We start from the raw sequence: 17,615 nt of genomic DNA, 5'->3' as shown, positions 1-17,615 counted from the left end.
GGCCTTGCCTAATGACCCTGGTGGTTTTTTAGTTGAGATGGCTGAATTGTTCCTTTAGTTGTCATTTTAAACATTCTACTTAATCATTATTTACGTAAGTACAGATCACTGAATGCAGTAGTCTTTCATTCAAATAATTCGAGGTTGGAGGCAGTGAAATCTTTCTTGTATTCCATCTAGTTCCCAGAACTATGTCAGTGTTCCAATGACTGATTTAATGGTGTCTCTGCGATAGTTTGCGTTTCTATTTCCCTGTCTCATTTCCACGCATATATAAATATTTCACAATGGGCAGCTTAGAATGCAGCTAAAAGGGAAGAGTGCTGTCTGTTATCAGAAACTAGTTGTAAAGCTGCATGCCAGCATCAGTAAAATATATTGATGTTTTGTCAATATTTGGAATGCTGATGAATCATGAACGTGGAAATAAAACTAGCTCTATGAAAGGTTAGTAAAATGTGTTTCAGTCAGATCCATGCATACCCACAATTTGTAACTTTAATCCCGCTAACAGTGTTTTGAAGCTGGCATCCAAAATCTTCAAGGTGAAAATTGCTTTATGTAAAGAGTTCAAAGCACTTTCTACATTTACGATAGGTCGGGATCGAATAAAATTCGGCAATGAATAATGTTACTCATTTTATATCACCTGAGGTATTGATGATTTGTGGTAAGTCTTTAGAATATGGATTTTATAGTCAGACCTGCACAACTCCTCTCCTGCATCTGCAAAGCTTGAGAGTTCTGTATCTACAAGACATGTGAGTGACCCTTGTCCCCCAAAACCATTGAGATTGCACTTGGAGCAAAGGGAGTCCAGGGTCTCTGAGACCCATCTGATCTGTTCTCTATTAGCTGGTTAGTAATGCAGTTTACAATGTTATATTCAAATCCACTTATGGTACATGGCAGTGCAACATCTTTTTTTTAAATAAAGCTTGGCAAGTAGACTGGATGTAAGTAGTACCAGTGAGCTTCCAGATTCCGAGTGATTAAGCTCAGCCATGTCTTTCTGCTCCAGTGATTCCACTCTATAATTTCATTTAACTTTTTTTAACTTCTGTCTTTCCCAGCCCCCTCTCCTTTGGCCTCTGAGTAACTTATAGCTGCTCCTCCCAGCCAGGGAAGACCCCTTCATTTGAGCAATGGGAGGTGTAACATCACTGAAAACCATACAGTAAATGTAAGGCACCATTTGTCGTGCTGCAAGGACTGGGTTAACTCTGCCTCCAGCAACATCAAAAAATTCAGTCTAGGACATAAAAGGACAGATCAGAAGGGCATGGAGGGATGAGAACAGAAGCCTGGAAAGTGAACTTAAGAGTCTGAATCTGGGCCTCTTGGTTACAGAGGATTGAGCTGAATATTCAGGAGCCAAGTTGAAAGTTTGAATTCAGGATAAGGAGATGGAAAGAAATGAGGAAAGAAGGGAATTGTGATGGAATTGAAAACAAAAGTAGGGAAAAATGAAGATGAGTTTGAGTGAACTGTTGATAGTTATAGGTTCCTGCAGCTAGATTGCTGTCCAGGAAGATGATTCACAGTTCCACAAGAAGTATTTCCCACACTGCTTGACTAGTTTGAGGATGTTTTGTTCGTGAGACTGCTTTGTGTCTTTTAACAGGGTACATTTAAAGATGAACTATCCATATTAGTTTATAGATTGTGAATGCAAATTGTGCAGTAATTAGAAAAACTACTGTAGTGTAAGAAAGTTTAGTCATCATTTACAGGTTGTAATATGTTACTAACTGCTTTTATCACTATAACAGCAGTATCCAGTTGAACAGTTCTTACTTCTTCCTACACTGTTTATCACATCTATAACAGATACCGCTAACAAATCTAAGGTGCAAAACTACTATTTGGAACTCATCCTGAAATTAATGTTAAGCTGGGAAGGGTAGTAGGTGTTAGCACAGTGAGCTCTGAAACAATGTTATCTTGGAAAACCATCTTTGAAGAACAAATAATAGTACTCTGGCTACTAATAATGCAATATTGAAAAGACCTAATATGCACACCAGGATAGGGCATTCAGAATGAGCTTCCAAATCCTGCCTGGCTGAAAGTTAACATAAAAGGCTCTCAAGATTCTCCACTGCGCCCCGTTCCCCCCACCTTGGGACAAGCATATGAAACATTGGGGCAAGATTTCCCAAATCGATTTTAAAGAGATTGAAGATGCTAATCAATCTGTGTAAGAGACATTTCAGATTGTAGTGTATTGATTAGAGGTTGGTAAGGCTATTGTAGACACAGTTCACAATGTCCCTCCTAGAACAGTTTTAAAAAGAATTGCACCTCATGGGAATTTTAAATCAATAAATTTGCTTAAAGAGTATATCCCTGTTTTCAAAATTGCTATTTAATACAAATGTTCGATACTTGGCTGAAGCCTTATTTCAGAAAAAATCCCCATCTTGTGGTCAGTGATCTCATAATATAGCTCACCTCCCCTTAGGAAACCTGCTCAGTATGTCTGCCAGTACATGAAGATATATAGTTTCCCTTCATAGAGTTTATCATTAACCCTAGTCTTAGTGAAGGAATTTTTGTTTCTGATCCTAATTTAGGAGAAAGTTAAAACTATTTTAAAAGAACTGCGCATATACTGACGTGTATTTATGGTGTCCATAATAACTTGTCTTTTTATTTAAACAGCACTGGTTAGACTGTACAAAACCCATCAAGAAACAAGTGAAAAGTGAGTACACATGATTCACTTGTAGCAGGTGGGCTTCAAAACACTGTTAATTCTTGCATTGATCTTGATGCTTTCTCTTAGAATATAAATTCTGTATTTTTACATAATAAATCATTTTGCAATGCCATGTTTGTTAAACCTGACTTAAAATAATTGTCTCATATAGGAAATAATTAACATATAAATCTTTTTCCCAGTTGGACCTCCTTACTGCTTACACTTCAGAATAAAATTCTATTCATCTGAACCAAACAATCTTCGTGAAGAGTTTACAAGGTAGGAATATGTGATGTAGAAATGCTAATTGCAACAAGTAACTGTAAATGTTACCATTTTCTTAAATAATATATTTGTTCTGGGGACATGAGCAATGCTGGCAAGGCTGCATTTATTTCCCATCCATAGTGGCCCTGAGGGCATTAATAGTCAACCATGTAGTGAGAGACTGGAGTCAGGGCAGGAGTGGCAGGTTCCTTTGCTTGAGTCTAATTAGTGAGCCTGTTGGATTTTAACCACATTCCAGCAGCTTTCACAGTTACTTTTTCTGGGGCCAGCTCACAAATTACTAGATTTAACGAATTTAGTTAACCAATTTACCGTGGTGGGATTTGAACTAGATTGCTAGCTCAATTCCATAACCACTAGGCTACCATACCCATATTATGTTACAAATAGACTGAGATTTTAATTTCTGGCTGAAAATAGATCCAGGAACAATATTTTCCACCTCAGTATCTGTTATCTTTTAATACTAAAATGAAGCATATTTATCTAAAAATTCAGACACACACACACCCTCCGTCTCTCTCCCTCTCTCTCTCTGTCTATCTCTCTCTCTGTCTATCTCTCTCTATCTCTATCTCTCTGTCTCTCTCTCTCTCTCTCTCTGTCTCTCTCTCTTTCTCTCTTTCTCTTTCTCTCTTTCTCTCTCTGTCTCTCTCTCTGTCTCTTTCTCTCTCTCTCTCTGTCTCTCTCTCTGTCTCTCTCTCTGTCTCTTTCTCTCTCTCTGTCTCTTTCTCTCTCTGTCTCTCTTTCTCTCTCTGTCTCTGTCTGTCTGTCTCTCTTTCTCTCTTTTTCTGCATCTGTTGCTCTGTGTTGGACTCATGCTCTTTCCTTCTCTCTCTCTTGGTTTCTCTCCCTTGGCTCCTGCCTGCAGTTCCTCCTGCCCTTTACTGCACTTTCTCTTACACTCCCCGATTCTCCTGTGTTCTCTCTCTCTCTCGGTCTCTGTTTATGTTTCTCCATCTGCCACTTTGTCTACTCTCTCCATCTCACTATCATTGTCTTTTTCTCTCATTCCCTGCCTCCTCCTCTTGCGTTTTCTTCTTGTCTGTCTTTCTCATGTGACTCTGTGCTTTCTCTCAATCTCACTCAACTTCTCTGCCACAACACTGCCTCCCCACTCCTGGCCCCATGAAAATTGAACATAGTTTTTTTTGTTGGATTCTGAACACCTCTGCTCCATGTTTTAATGTATTTTTTTTTGACTGTAGTAGAAAACCACAATCTTTCTGACTGTAATATCTCCTTTATTTAGTATTCTAATATCATTGACAGTGTTCACTGCATTCCCAGTAATGGGAAAACATCTGAGGTGTAACATGGCTTTTGTTTTCACTCATAAAAACACATTATAGAATGGATCTCTAAATAACTTGAATCTCACATTCACCAAAAAAACAGCCCAAATCAATATCTGTAAAACAATTATAGCCATTAAACAATTCCCAAAACAACCAACCAAATCCCTGAAAAGAAATTTCAAGATCCTTTAACCAGCCATGTTGGTTCCCCGCCCACCTCTGCGAATCAAATTGTCACCTAATAATCATAAATTTTTTAAAATCATGAAATGTACTCATAATCATAACTTTTTCTTGCAGGGAGGATAGCTCAGTTGCCTTTATCTCCATTGCCAAAGCTTGTACCCCTGAGTTGCTCAATACATACTGATATTTTAGTGCTCCTTTCTGACCTGCCATCCTTTCTCAATTTGCCTCCCCCTTTCCACATTTGCATTATCACTCTGTACACAGAGCAAGTGCTGTTTCTCCTACTGGCGTGGCACACCTGCCATAGCCTTAATCACCTACTTATCAAATGTGCTGACTAAGCAATAAGGGTTCAGAATAACATTTTATATCCATTTCCTCTTTTGGAATATGTTGGGTATTGCCACCCTAACACAGAAACAGGAGTAGGCCATTCAGCTGCTCAAGACTGTTAAGCCATTCGATCAGATGATCACAGATCTGTACCTCAACCCCATTTACCCACCTTTGTTCCATATCCCTTCATACCCTTACCAAACAAAAATCTATTGATTTCAGTCTTGAAAATTTATGCATCCACAATCTCCTCGGGTAACAAGTTTCACATTTCCACTACCCTTTCTGTGAAAAAGTGCTTCCCGAATTCACTGCTAAATGTCCTAGCTCTAATTTTAAGATTATGCCTCCTTTTTCTGGATTTCCCCACCAAACAGTTTTACCGTCTCTACCCAAATGAATCACTATTATTTTAAAGACCTCAATTAGATCATCCCTCAACCTAGTAAACTCAGGGGAATGCAGGTCAATTTTTTTTATTCGTTCGGGGGATGTGGGCATTGCTGGCTAGGCCAGCATTTATCGCCCATCCCTAATTGTCCTCGAGAAGGTGGTGGCGAGTTGCTTTCTTGAACCGCTGCAGTCCTTGAGGTGTAGATACACCCACAGTGCTGTTAGGAAGGGAGTTCCTGGATTTTGACCCAGCAACAGTGAAGGAACGGTGATATAGTTCCAAGTCAGAATGTTGTGTGACTTGGAGGGAAACTTGCAGTTGGTGGTGTTCCCGTGCATATGCTGCTCTTGTCATTCTAGGTGGTAGAAGTCATGGGTTTGGAAGGTGCTGTCGAAGGAGCCTTGGTGAGTTGCTGCAGTGCATCTTGTAGATGGTACACACTGCTGCCACTGGGCATCGGTGGTGGAGGAGTGAATGTTGAAGGTGGTGGATGGGTGCCAATCAAGCGGGCTGCTTTGGCCTGGATGGTGTCGAGCTTCTTGAGTGTTGTTGGAGCTGCACTTATCCGAGCAAGTGGGGAATATTCCATCACATTCCTGACTTGTGCCTTGTAGATGGTGGACAGGCATTGGGGAGTCAGGAGGTGAGTTACTCACCACAGAATTCCCAGCCTCTGACCTGCTCTTGTAGGCATAGCATTGATGTGGCTGGTCCAGTTCAGTTTCTGGTCAGTGGTGACCCCCAGGATGTTGGTGGTGGGAGATTCAGCGATGGTAATGCCATTGAACATCAATGGGCGATGGTTACATTGTCTCTTGTTTGAGATGGTCATTGCCCGGCACTTGTGTGGCGTAAATGTTACTTGCCACTTATCCCAAGCCTGGATGTTGTCCAGGTCTTGCTGCATATGGACATGGGCTGCTTCATTATCTGAGGAGTTGCGAATGGTACTGAACATTGTGCAATCATCAGCGAAGATCCCCACTTCTGACCTCATGATGGAAGGAAGGTCATTGATGAAGCAGCTGAAGATGGTTGGCATAGGACACTACCCTGAGGAACTCCTGCAGTGATGTCCTGGAGCTCAGATGATTGACCTCCAACAACCACAATCATCTTCCTTTGTGCTAGCTCTCCAACCAGCGGAGAGCTTTCCACCTAATTCCCATTGACTCCAGTTTTGCTAGGGCTCCTTGATGCCATACTCTGTTCAATGCTGCCTTGATGTCAAGGGCAGTCACTCTCATTTCAGCTCTTGAATTCAACTCTTTTGTCCACGTTTGGACCAAGGCTGTAATGAGGTCAGGAGCTGAATGGCCATGGCGGAACCCAAACTGAGCGTTACTGAGCAGGTTCTTGCTGAGCAAGTGCCGCATGATAGCACTGTCGACGACCCCTTCCAGGTGAAGTTTCCTCAGAATTTAAGCCCTGGTCTCATTCTGGTGAATTTATGCTGTACCTCTTTCAAGACTAATATGAGATGTAGTGCCCAAAAATGAAAGCTTTGGGGTCTGACGAAGGCTCTGTGCAACTGAATCATCTAATATTTAATCCCTACTCCTGGAATTCTCAGATATCTTTATATCCGAGTGGCCCAAGCTCTTGCCCCAGTAGGGTGGTCACAGACCCCATATCTTAAACGTCTCCCACAATCCAATGTCTGAGTGTTCCCAAGTCCCAAATACAGGGTCTCATAGATTCCCATCACCCTTTGTGCGGCACAGTGGCGCAGTGGTATGCAGTGCAGCCTCACAGCTCCAGCGCCCCGGGTTCAATTCTGGGTACTGCCTGTGTGGAGTTTGCAAGTTCTCCCTGTGTCTGCGTGGGTTTTCTCCGGGTGCTCCGGTTTCCTCCCACAAGCCAAAAGACTTGCAGGTTGGTAGGTAAATTGGCCATTATAAATTGCCACTAGTATAGGTAGGTGGTAAGGAAATATAGGGACAGGTCGGGATGTGGTAGGAATATGGGATTAGTGTAGGATTAGTATAAATGGGTGGTTGATGGTCGGCACAGACTCGGTGGGCCGAAGGGCCTGTTTCAGTGCTGTATCTCTAAACTAAACTAAACCCATGAGACTCAGAGTTATCTCCACATGTTGCCTCATAAGTGCCATCCCCAGCTTTCTTGCCTCCCCTTCCCCCCCCCCCCCCCCCACACCCCGCCAGTACATCTTTTCTCAACCCTTCCCCCTTTGCAATTCCTCCTACCACTTTCTGATCTGCACATTTTCCAGCAACTTCTGGATAATCTCATCCCTCTCCCTCCTGTTGCCCCCAAGACCCCAATCTGGACACTTACTTTTGATGCTGCATGTTGGATAACATCTTGCTAAAAATGAGAGAAGTACACAGAACAAGCAAAAGGGAGACAAATAGATGTGAAATTCTCTAATAAAATTGATTAAGAGGCATACAGAAAGAGGAAAAGCAACACGAGTAAGAGAACAGGACAAAAAAAAACAAGACCATTAGTTTCAAGAAGAGAGAGAGATTTGTTTTTGCTTTTCTCTAAGAACATTGATACCTGTTAAGGTGCAACACTCTAGCTTGTCCCCTTAAGATCTCCAAGTCTAATTGCCTTCGACACATCCTGAGATCAGTTAGAGGATATTACTGTTGTTGAGGGAAGTTTACAAATTGGCAGGTACTTGGAAACTATACTTTCGTAAGAAGCCAGCATGGAATGACAGCCTTGCTTTTTTTAAATCCTTTTGACAATCAGCAATGTGGTGGACACGCAACTTTTATATAAATAAGTCTGTTCCAAACAATTGATTTCAAAGTACTTTTCAATTTTTCTGTTTTGGTTATCATAAATGGTGGAGTATCTTTTGGGAGCTAATATGCTTGACACGTTTGGCACTTAGTGTCAGACACGTTCAGGTCAGCTATAATACTAAACAGGTGCACATTACATCTCTGTCTACTCTGCCTCCACAATATGCATTTACCCAAGCCAAGAATGCCAGTGTGATATTACCATTTTCTACACCAGCTGTGTTAAGGACCCGTGAATCAGACTGCCAATGGTGATGACTAGTATTATGGGTCTTTCACTGGATTAAGACATCTCCAAACACTGTTAAGACCCGTGGCAGTTTGGTGATTGGTCAGTCAGGGCCAGTTATGAAATTGAGAACCAAATTTCAGGGAAACCTATTTGGTCTCCTTGCGAGGTGACTTTGCCCAACCTGACCTATAACTTATAAAACAGTGCAAGTTTTTAAAGTAATCCTATTTCTGTCCATAGTTTTAATGGAATTTTAGTCCTTTGGATTGCAAGCCTCACGATGTTTAAACTGTCTCATTTAAAATCCTCGTTCTCTGCCGCTCACCCAACAGTGATAAAAAATTTTCTCACTAAGATATTTTCACTAGTTTCCTCCCTCAGCCTCTGCACCCAATGATTTCTCAGCCCTGGCAATTTCAACCTCCACCACAACTCATCATGCTCTCTCTCCTCTGCATTCATTGCACTCTTATCCTCCTGAATGCAAAGTTAACCCTCCACTTCTTTTCTTTACTGCCAACTGTCTTCTTAATCCCCTTTCCCCTGTCTCCTCCACCCTCACCTCCAACAATAACCGTGAGGAACTCATGGACTTCTTTGTCTCTAAGATTGAGACCATTTGATCAGCTCCTCTGCTGCTTCCCCCTCTTCCTCTAGCCCACTGGGCCAAACTTTCTCTAAAGTTCTCCACTGCCCTAGCCTTGAACTCGCATTTTACTCCAGTATCTCTCCTATCTCTACTTCTGTCCTCTCCAAGCTCATCTTACCCATGAGACCCACCTCCTGCTCCCTCGACCCTATTTTCACTAAATTGCTGACTACGCAACTTCCATTCCTGGTCCACATGCTAGCTGATGTTGTTAATGGTTCTCGCTCTTCAGGTCTTGTCCCGTTGTCCTTTAAATCTGCCATCATCACTGCCTCCTTAAAAAACTAACCCTTCACCCCACCGTCCTTGCAGACTACCATCCCATCTCCAACCTCCCTTTCCTCTCCAAAGTCTTTGAATGTGTTGTCACCTCCCAAATTCCTGCTTATCTTTCCTGGAACTCCATGTTTCAATCCCTCCCATCAGGTTTCTGCCCCTGCCATAGTACCAAAACTGTTCTTATCAAAATCACAAATGATGTTCTATGTGACTGTGACAAAAGTCAACTATCCCTCCTCATCCGCTCAACCTGTCTGCAGCATTTGACATGGTTGACTACACCATCCTCCTCCACTGTCCCTCCAGTGTTTTACAACTGGGTGGGACTGCACTCACATAGTGCCATTCTTCCCTATTTAATCATAGCCAGAATATCACTTGCAGTGGCTTCTCTTCCCGCTCCCATGCTGTTACCTCTGGTATCCCCCAAAGATCTACCCTTAGCCCCCTTCTATTACTCATCTACACATTACCCCTTGGTAATATCATCCAAAAACACAGCATCAGTTTTCAGATGAATGCTGGTGATGCTCAGCTCTGCCTCACCACCACCTCTCTTGACTTCTCCACTGTTGCTAAATTATCAGACTGCTTGACTGACATCCAGTACTGGATGAGCAGAAATTTCCTCCAACTAAGCATTGGGAAGACTGAAGCCATTGTCTTTGGTCCCCATTACAAATTCTCTTCCATGGCTACCCACACCATCCCTCTTCCTGGCAGCTGTCTGAGGCTACACTAGACTGTTCGCAACCTTGGTGCCACATTTAGTCCCAAAGTGACCTTCTGACTACATATTACTAAGATCACCTATTTCCACCTCTGTAACATTGCCCAATTCCTGCACCTGCCTCAACTCATCTGCTGACAAAACCCTCAAACATCCCTTTGTTACCTCTAGACCTAAATCTTCCAATGCAGCCTTGGCCGGCCTCCCACATTCTACCCTTCGTAAATGTGAAGTCATCCAAAATTTTGCTGTCTGTTATTATAAATGTGTGGGCTTGAGAATTAGAGAAGGTATGGTACTTGGAAGGGAAACTGAAAGTAGCTTTGTGCTTTGGAGAAAACACCTGACATGGGGTTGTTGTAAGGTCAGATAAGCTTATGCTGCTGTAGTGAGAACAGTGAACAGAGCTCTACAGAAGTCTGATAGAAGTAAGATAGAACATGAGAAAAAACTAGCACAGAATATAAAGACAGATAGCAAAAGTTTCTATAAATATATAAAACGAAAAAGAGTGGCTATAATAAATGTTGGTCCTTTAGAGGATGAGAAGGGGAATTTAGTTATGGGATATGATGAAATGGCCGAGGCATTGAACAGGTATTTTGTATCGGTCTTCACAGTGGAGGACATTAATAACATGCCAGTAATTGACAAAGAGACGAACGTAGGTGAGGACCTGGAAACGATCATTATTACGGAAGAGGTAGTGTTGGGCAAGCTAATGGAGCTAAGGATTGATACGTCTCCTGGCCCTGATGGAATGCATCCCAGGGTACTAAAAGAGATGGCGGGAGAAATAGCAGGTGCACTGGCGGTAATTTTCCAAAATTTGCTGGACTCTGGGGTAGTCCCAGCAGATTGGAAAACAGCAGATATGACGCCACTGTTTAAAAAGGGAGGTAGACAAAAGATGGGGAATTATAGACCGGTTAGCTTAACCTCTGTAGTGGGGAAGATGCTTGAGTCTATTATCAAGGAAGAAATAGCAGGGCATCTCGATAGAAATTGTCCCATTGGGCAGACGCAGCATGGGTTCATGAAGGGCAGGTCATGCTTGACAAATCTTTTGGAATTCTATGATGACATTACGAGCAAGGTGGACAATGGGGACCCAGTGGATGTGGTGTACCTAGATTTCCAAAAGGCCTTCGACAAGGTGCTGCACAAGAGGCTGCTGCATAAGATAAGGATGCATGGCGTTAGGGGTAAAGTATTAACATGGATAGAGGATTGGTTGACTAACAGGAAGCAGAGAGTGGGGATAAGTGAGTGCTATTCTGGTTGGCAATCAGTCACTAGTGGTGTGCCTCAGGGATCGGTGTTGGGACGGCAATTATTTACAATTTATATAGATGATTTGGAGTTGGGGACCACGTGTAGGGTGTCAAAGTTAGCAGATGACACTAAGATGAGTGGCACAGCAAAGTGTGCAGATGACTGTGAAACTTTGCAGAGGAACATAGATACATTGAGTGAGTGGGCAAAGGACTGGCAGATGGAATACAATGTTAATAAATGTGAAGTCATTCATTTCGGTAGGAGTAACAGTAAAAAGGATTATTACTTAAATGGTAAAAAGTTGCAGCATGCTGCTATGCAGAGGGACCTGGGTGTCCTTGTGCATGAATTGCAGAAGGTTGGTCTGCAGGTACAGCAAGTAATTAGGAAGGCAAATGGAATTTTGTCCTTCATTGCTAAAGGGATTGAGTTTAAAAGCAGAGAGGTTATATTGCAGTTGTATAAGGTACTGGTGAGGCCGCACCTGGAGTACTGTGTGCAGTTTTGGTCTCCTTACTTGAGAAAGGATGTACTGGCACTGGAGAGGGTGCAGAGGAGGTTCACTAGGTTGATTCCGGAGTTGAGGGGGTTGGCTTATGAGGAGAGACTGAGTAGATTGGGATTATATTCATTGGAATTCAGAAGAATGAGGGGGGATCTTATAGAAACATATAAAATTATGAAGGGAATAGATAAGATACAAGTAGAGAGGATGTTTCCACTGGCAGGTGAAGCTAGGACAAGAGGGCATAGCCTCAAGATTAGAGGGAGCAGATTTAGGACTGAATTAAGAAGGAACTTCTTCACCCAGAGGGTTGTTAATCTATGGAATTCCTTGCCCAGTGAAGTAGTTGACGCTTCTTCAGTAAACGTCTTTAAAGCTAAGGTAGATATCTTTAAAAACAATAAAGGCATTAAGGGATATGGTGAGAGCGCGGGTAAGTGGATCTGAGTCCACGAAAAGATCAGCCATGATCTTATTGAATGGCGGAGCAGGCTCGAGGGGCCGGACGGCCTACTCCTGCTCCTAGTTCTTATGATCTTATGATCTTTAATAAAACACTTGTTAAATTTTTATTAAAGTTAAAGCTGTGATTTCAAGTGTGACTCATTTCAGCCTGAGATGTGAAATTGGCAACAAGGTAAATTTGGAGATATTTAGGATTGTGTCATGGCATTTTATGGAGCTGCTGTCTGCAATCTGGAAAATTGAGCCGTTTGATCCGACGGGTGATGCTAGTTCCGTCAGTGTGAAATGGAAAGCGTGACTGGAGGAGTTTGAAGTGTATGCTGACAGTTGCGGTTTATTTTTGGACGGGGCAATGGAGGTGCAGAAAGCACAGCAATGGGCCTTATTACTGTTCAATGCAGGTGCGTCGGTGAGGGAGAACTTTCAAGACATTGCTTGACACAGGATAAAAGGCGGATTATGAACATGCAATGAAAGCTTTGAAGGAATTATGTGGTGACGCCAAATGCCGCATTCCAAAGGTATGTTTTCAGTCAAATGAGACAGAAAGAAGGGGAAACAGTTGCCCAATTTGTGACTCGTTTGAGGCAGGCATCATCGGATGGATGCAGTTATGTTGCAACGGAATTGAATAACCAGATAATCGATCAGCTGGTTCAATATTGCAAGTCGGATAATTTGAGACACAGGCTGCTGGAAAGAGGAGGTGACTTAACATTGGATGACACTTTGAAAATAGTGGCTGCATTGGAAGCAGTGGATGGACAAGTTCAGAGCATGAAGCTTAGTCCCATTTCCGCCATTGGCGTGACAAAATCTGAGGTTAATCGAGTAACACAACAAAATCCAGGTGCACGTAAATGTAAGCAGCAAAAGTCTGAGAGAGAGTGTTTCAGATGTGGCAACTTGGGGCACTATGGAAGAGTGCCCTGCCAAGGGAAAGATGTGCAGAAAATCTAGGACCAACGACCATTTTGCTAAGAAGTGGAGAAGCAAAGCCGAACAGAGTGGGAAGCCTGACAAACCATGTAAAGGAAAGAGAGATGAAAGTAGTACAACTGTGAGACGAGTTGAAGAAGATGCAGTGAGTGAGGACATGAATAATAATCATGGATACATGCTTTCTGTCAATGAAATCAACCATGAGAAAGTTCCAATGATCGTTGATGTTGAAGTGAGCATTATTGTAGATTCAGGCAGTGACAGTAATGTCATCAGCAGAGCACTGTGGGAGGATATGAAGACAAAATGAATCAAGTGCACATCGCAAAAATGTGTCAAAAAGCTTCACTCTTACAGATCTAAAACCTCACTTCAAACTGTTGGATGCTTCACTGCGAGTGTAAGAGTTGAAGATCAGAGTGTGGAGACTGAATTTGTAGTGATTGAGGAGGATGATGAGCCTCTTCTGAGTAGAGAAACTGGCCAAGCCTTGGGGTGCTACACATTGGATTGAAAGTGAATTCTGTCAAATTCTATGTGGAGCTTTGAGAGAAGTATAGACTAGTGTTTCAAGGAATTGGGAAGTTGCACAACTGCCAACTGAGAATAACGATTGACGAGCATGTGAAGCTTGTAGCTCAGCCTGTATATAGGACACTTTTTGGTCTGAGAGGGAAGTTGAGGCAAAGATCAAGGAACTGGTTGACCAAGACATCATAGAGCCAGTTGAAGGACCACGGCGTGAGTGAGCCCTGTTGTGGTAGTGCCTAAACCAAATGGTGACATCAGACTCTGTGTTGATATGCGACAGGTAAGTGAAGCGGTCGTGAGAGAACGTCACCCAATTCCCACTGTGGATGAAATCTTTCCAAAGTTGTCAACAAGCAAGATATTCTCCAAGTTAGACTTAAATTGGGGATACCACCAGCTTGAGCTTCATCCTTATTCAAGGAAGGTGACAACTTTTGCCACTCATTGTGGACTTTACCGATACACGAGATTGCTATTTGGCATCAATGCGACGCCAGAGATTTACCAACATGAAATCCATAAGAAATCCATAATCCTAGGAACAGCCAATATCTTAGATGACATCATTATTCATAGTGCCAATAGAGAGGAACATTATGAAAGACTGAGATTAGTATTGGCTAGATTGCAGTCAGCGGGACTTATGGTAAATGCAGACGAGTGCTTGCTGGGCATGACAGAGCTAAAGTTCATAGGCCATAAACTCACAAGCAGTGGAATTAATCTTGCCAAAGACAAGATAGAAGCGATAGCAGAGGCACATGAATCACAGAATGTAAGCGAAGTGTGACGTTTTCTGCAACTTGTGAGCTATTGTGCGAGGGAGATCCCAAACTTCGTTACCCTGGTTGATTCATTGAGGAAGTTAACCAGAAAGAATGGACAGTTCAGATTTGATGAAGAACAGAAAGCAGCATTCAAAGCTTTGAAAGACAGCTTGACAAGTGCTCGAAAGCTGGTATACTGTGATCCAAAAGCACCAACGAAAGTCATGATAGATGTTAGTCCAGTAGGATAAGGAGCAGTACTGGTGCAAATGCATGCTGAGGGCCCGAGCATTATTGCAAGCAGATCTCTGACAGATGTGGAGAGGAGAAAGAGGCCCTAGGATTGGTGTGGGCATGTGAATGATTCCATCCATACTTGCTTGGCATAGAGATTGAATTAATGACAGATCACAAGCCAATACAGATGATTCATTCTCCCAGATCCAAGCCATATGCCAGAATTGAAAGATGGGTTTTGAGACTCCAGCAGTACAAGTATAATGTGGTTCATATTGCTGGAAAGATGAACATTGCTGACTTGCTGTCATGACTACTGAGGGAGGATCAAACACACAGACCTTCACTAGAGAAGGAAGCTGAATCATTCATACGGTTTGTGGTAGTTCATGCTACACAGAGCAATCACAATGAGAGTGATTGAAAGAGAGTCACACAAAATCCAGAATTGAATGACATCAGAGAATCCAAGCTTGAAATTGTGAGAATTGTTATTATTATTATTATATGAGATGAACAGTGCACAATTGTGAAGTGTATTCTCAGAGCTAACAGACTTCTAGTGCCACAAAAGCTTAGGCCTAGACTGGTGATGCTGGGTCACTTGGGAGTAGTGATATTAAGCAAAACTTACGAGCCAAAGTCTGGTAGCCAATGTATGGTGGCCAGGGATGGAGAAAGATGTGGAACAGTTTGTCAAAACATGTCTTGGATGTCAACTTGTCATTAGACCCAATCCACCAGAACCAGTACGCAGTACACTGTTACTGGCTGGATCATGGGAGGATGTAGTAGTTAACTTCATCGGTCCATTTCCATTAGGAAAATTCATACTAGTGGTGATTGACTATTACAGGTGTTATTATGAGTATGTGGGTAATGAAGTCTACAATGGCAGAGAAAACAGTGTTTGCATTGACTGAAATATTTGCAAGGCATGGTCTACCAATCACTTTGTATTCAGACAATGGGCCACAATTCATTTCACAGACCTTTGCAGATTACATGCAAGTCACAGGCATTCACCATCATAGAGTAACACCTAAATGGCCACAGGCAAATGGCGAAGTGGAAAGACAAAACCAATCCTTAGAGAAACGGATGAGGATTGCTCAGGCTGAGAGTAAAGACTGGAATGAGGTGTTGTTGTCATATGTGGCCATGTATAGAGCAGCTACAAAGACTACGACAGGAAAGAGCCCAGCTGAGTTGTGTTTTGGATGCAAAATACGCACCAAGGTACCAGAGCTGAGGGACATTAGAGTTGATCTGGAGATTTGAGATCATGATACTAAGAAAAGAGTGCTGCAAAGTTTTATGCAGACCACAGAAGAAGAGCTGGACAGTCTGATATGTTGCCCATGTCCTAAATTGCACCAAGTCCCATTCACCCATCTCACCCCTGTGCTTACTGACGCACATTGGCACCTGGTTAAGCAACACTTTGATTTTCAAATTCTCATTCTTGTTTTCAGGTACCTCCATGGCCTCACCCCTTCCTTTCTCTGTAATCTCCTCCAGCCCCACAACTCTGAGATATCTGCGCTCAGCTAATTCTGGCCTCTTGAACATCCCTAATTTTAATTGCTTCATCATTGGTGGCCGTGCCTTCAGCTGCCAAAGCTTGAAGCTCTGGAATTCCATCCTATACCTCTCCATCTCTCTACCTCTCTTTCTTCCTTTAAGATGCTCCTTGAAACCTACTTCTTTGACCGAACTTTTGGCCAATTACTCTAATATCTGCTTACATGGCTCAGTGTCCAATTTTGCTTCCTAATACTCTTGTGAAGCACCTTGGAACGTTTTATTACATTAAAGGTGTTACATAAACATAAGTTATTGTTGAAAGAATAAGTTGAATGCATGTATTGATCACCCTTTCCTGATCAGACTTTGTTTTAGTGAGAAGTATTCTGATAAATGTTACTACTAATTTATCAGTGTTATGGAAAATTCTGAGTATGATTTTAACAGTATTGATCATTTAATTGTACTTTTTCCACAATATACACAATATACACTTAACATTTTGAACAAAAAATAGAACTGCATGGACTTTTGTTTTCAAATCCCAATCATTTGTACGTCAAGCCATTTTACATGGAGTAAAATATTAAATGGAAAATGTTCAGTCAGTTATTCAGTAAACCAGAATGATGCTGACCACAGAGCTCAAAATCAAGATTATGTTAATATGTGAACATATACAAAGTCTATTCAGTAATATTTTCCAAGTTCTATTGTGGACTTCCCCGATAATTGGGCATGGGTCCACTGTGTGGCGTCAGACTGTTTCTTTTACATCAGGTTCTGGATAAAGCAAGAATTTCTTCACCTCACTATGGCAAAAGTTTTGTTTGGATATCATTCGAAACTTTGTGCTTCAAATGTCAATTACAATTCCCTCACTTACTCAGATTGAACCCAAAGATTTGCAGCCTTGATATTCTGTTCAGCCTTTATCTGGGCTTCAAATCCATATGTGGTTCATTGCTAAGATCATTAATATCTACTTAGGAACATTACTTGTCTATGTCCTTACCTCACGCCACTACTACTGAAGTCCTGATCCATGTCTTGTCCTCTCAAGGCTGGATTTTTTTTTCAATGCCAGCCTCTTTAACTCTACCCTTCACAAACTCCAACTCATGCAAACCTCTCTCTGACTTGCATCCCACTCTGCATAAAATCCCACACGTTCCTTGTATTCATTGACCCTGCAAGCTCCCTGTCCCCTAATGCAATTAATCTTAAATTTCCAGTCATCATCTTCAGTTCCTTTTATGGTCCTTCAGTCTTACCTGCACAATCTTAGTCAGTGCTATGTTTCTGCACACACGCTTTAATCCTGCAACTCTATGCACTCCTGTAACTCTAGATGTTTCCCACTCTTCCCTACTCCCTTCACTCCACTATCTATAACACGGTCTTTCGCTAGTATGCTCCTGCACTTTAATTCTTTACCTAAATCTAGTATCCCTGCTATTTTTCTCTTACCTTCAAAAGTCTTCTCT

At 42.1% G+C, this 17,615-nt stretch overlaps 1 protein-coding gene across 1 annotated transcript in view; it reads left to right on the top strand.

Annotated features, from left to right (window-relative positions):
• Window positions 1–17,615, top strand: part of epb41l4b (erythrocyte membrane protein band 4.1 like 4B) — a 230,053-nt gene that overhangs the window by 173,228 nt on the left and 39,210 nt on the right. Inside the window, exons 3-4 of the mRNA XM_068010596.1 lie at window positions 2,665–2,707; window positions 2,905–2,983. Coding sequence (XP_067866697.1) covers window positions 2,665–2,707; window positions 2,905–2,983 — 122 coding nt within the window. The remainder of the gene's footprint in view (window positions 1–2,664; window positions 2,708–2,904; window positions 2,984–17,615) is intronic.

This window comes from Heterodontus francisci, chromosome 2 (genome assembly GCF_036365525.1).
Source record: "Heterodontus francisci isolate sHetFra1 chromosome 2, sHetFra1.hap1, whole genome shotgun sequence".
Taxonomy (NCBI): Eukaryota; Metazoa; Chordata; class Chondrichthyes; order Heterodontiformes; family Heterodontidae; genus Heterodontus; species Heterodontus francisci.
Note: the sequence above shows the minus strand (reverse complement) of the source record. Positions and strands in the feature narration are given on the sequence as shown.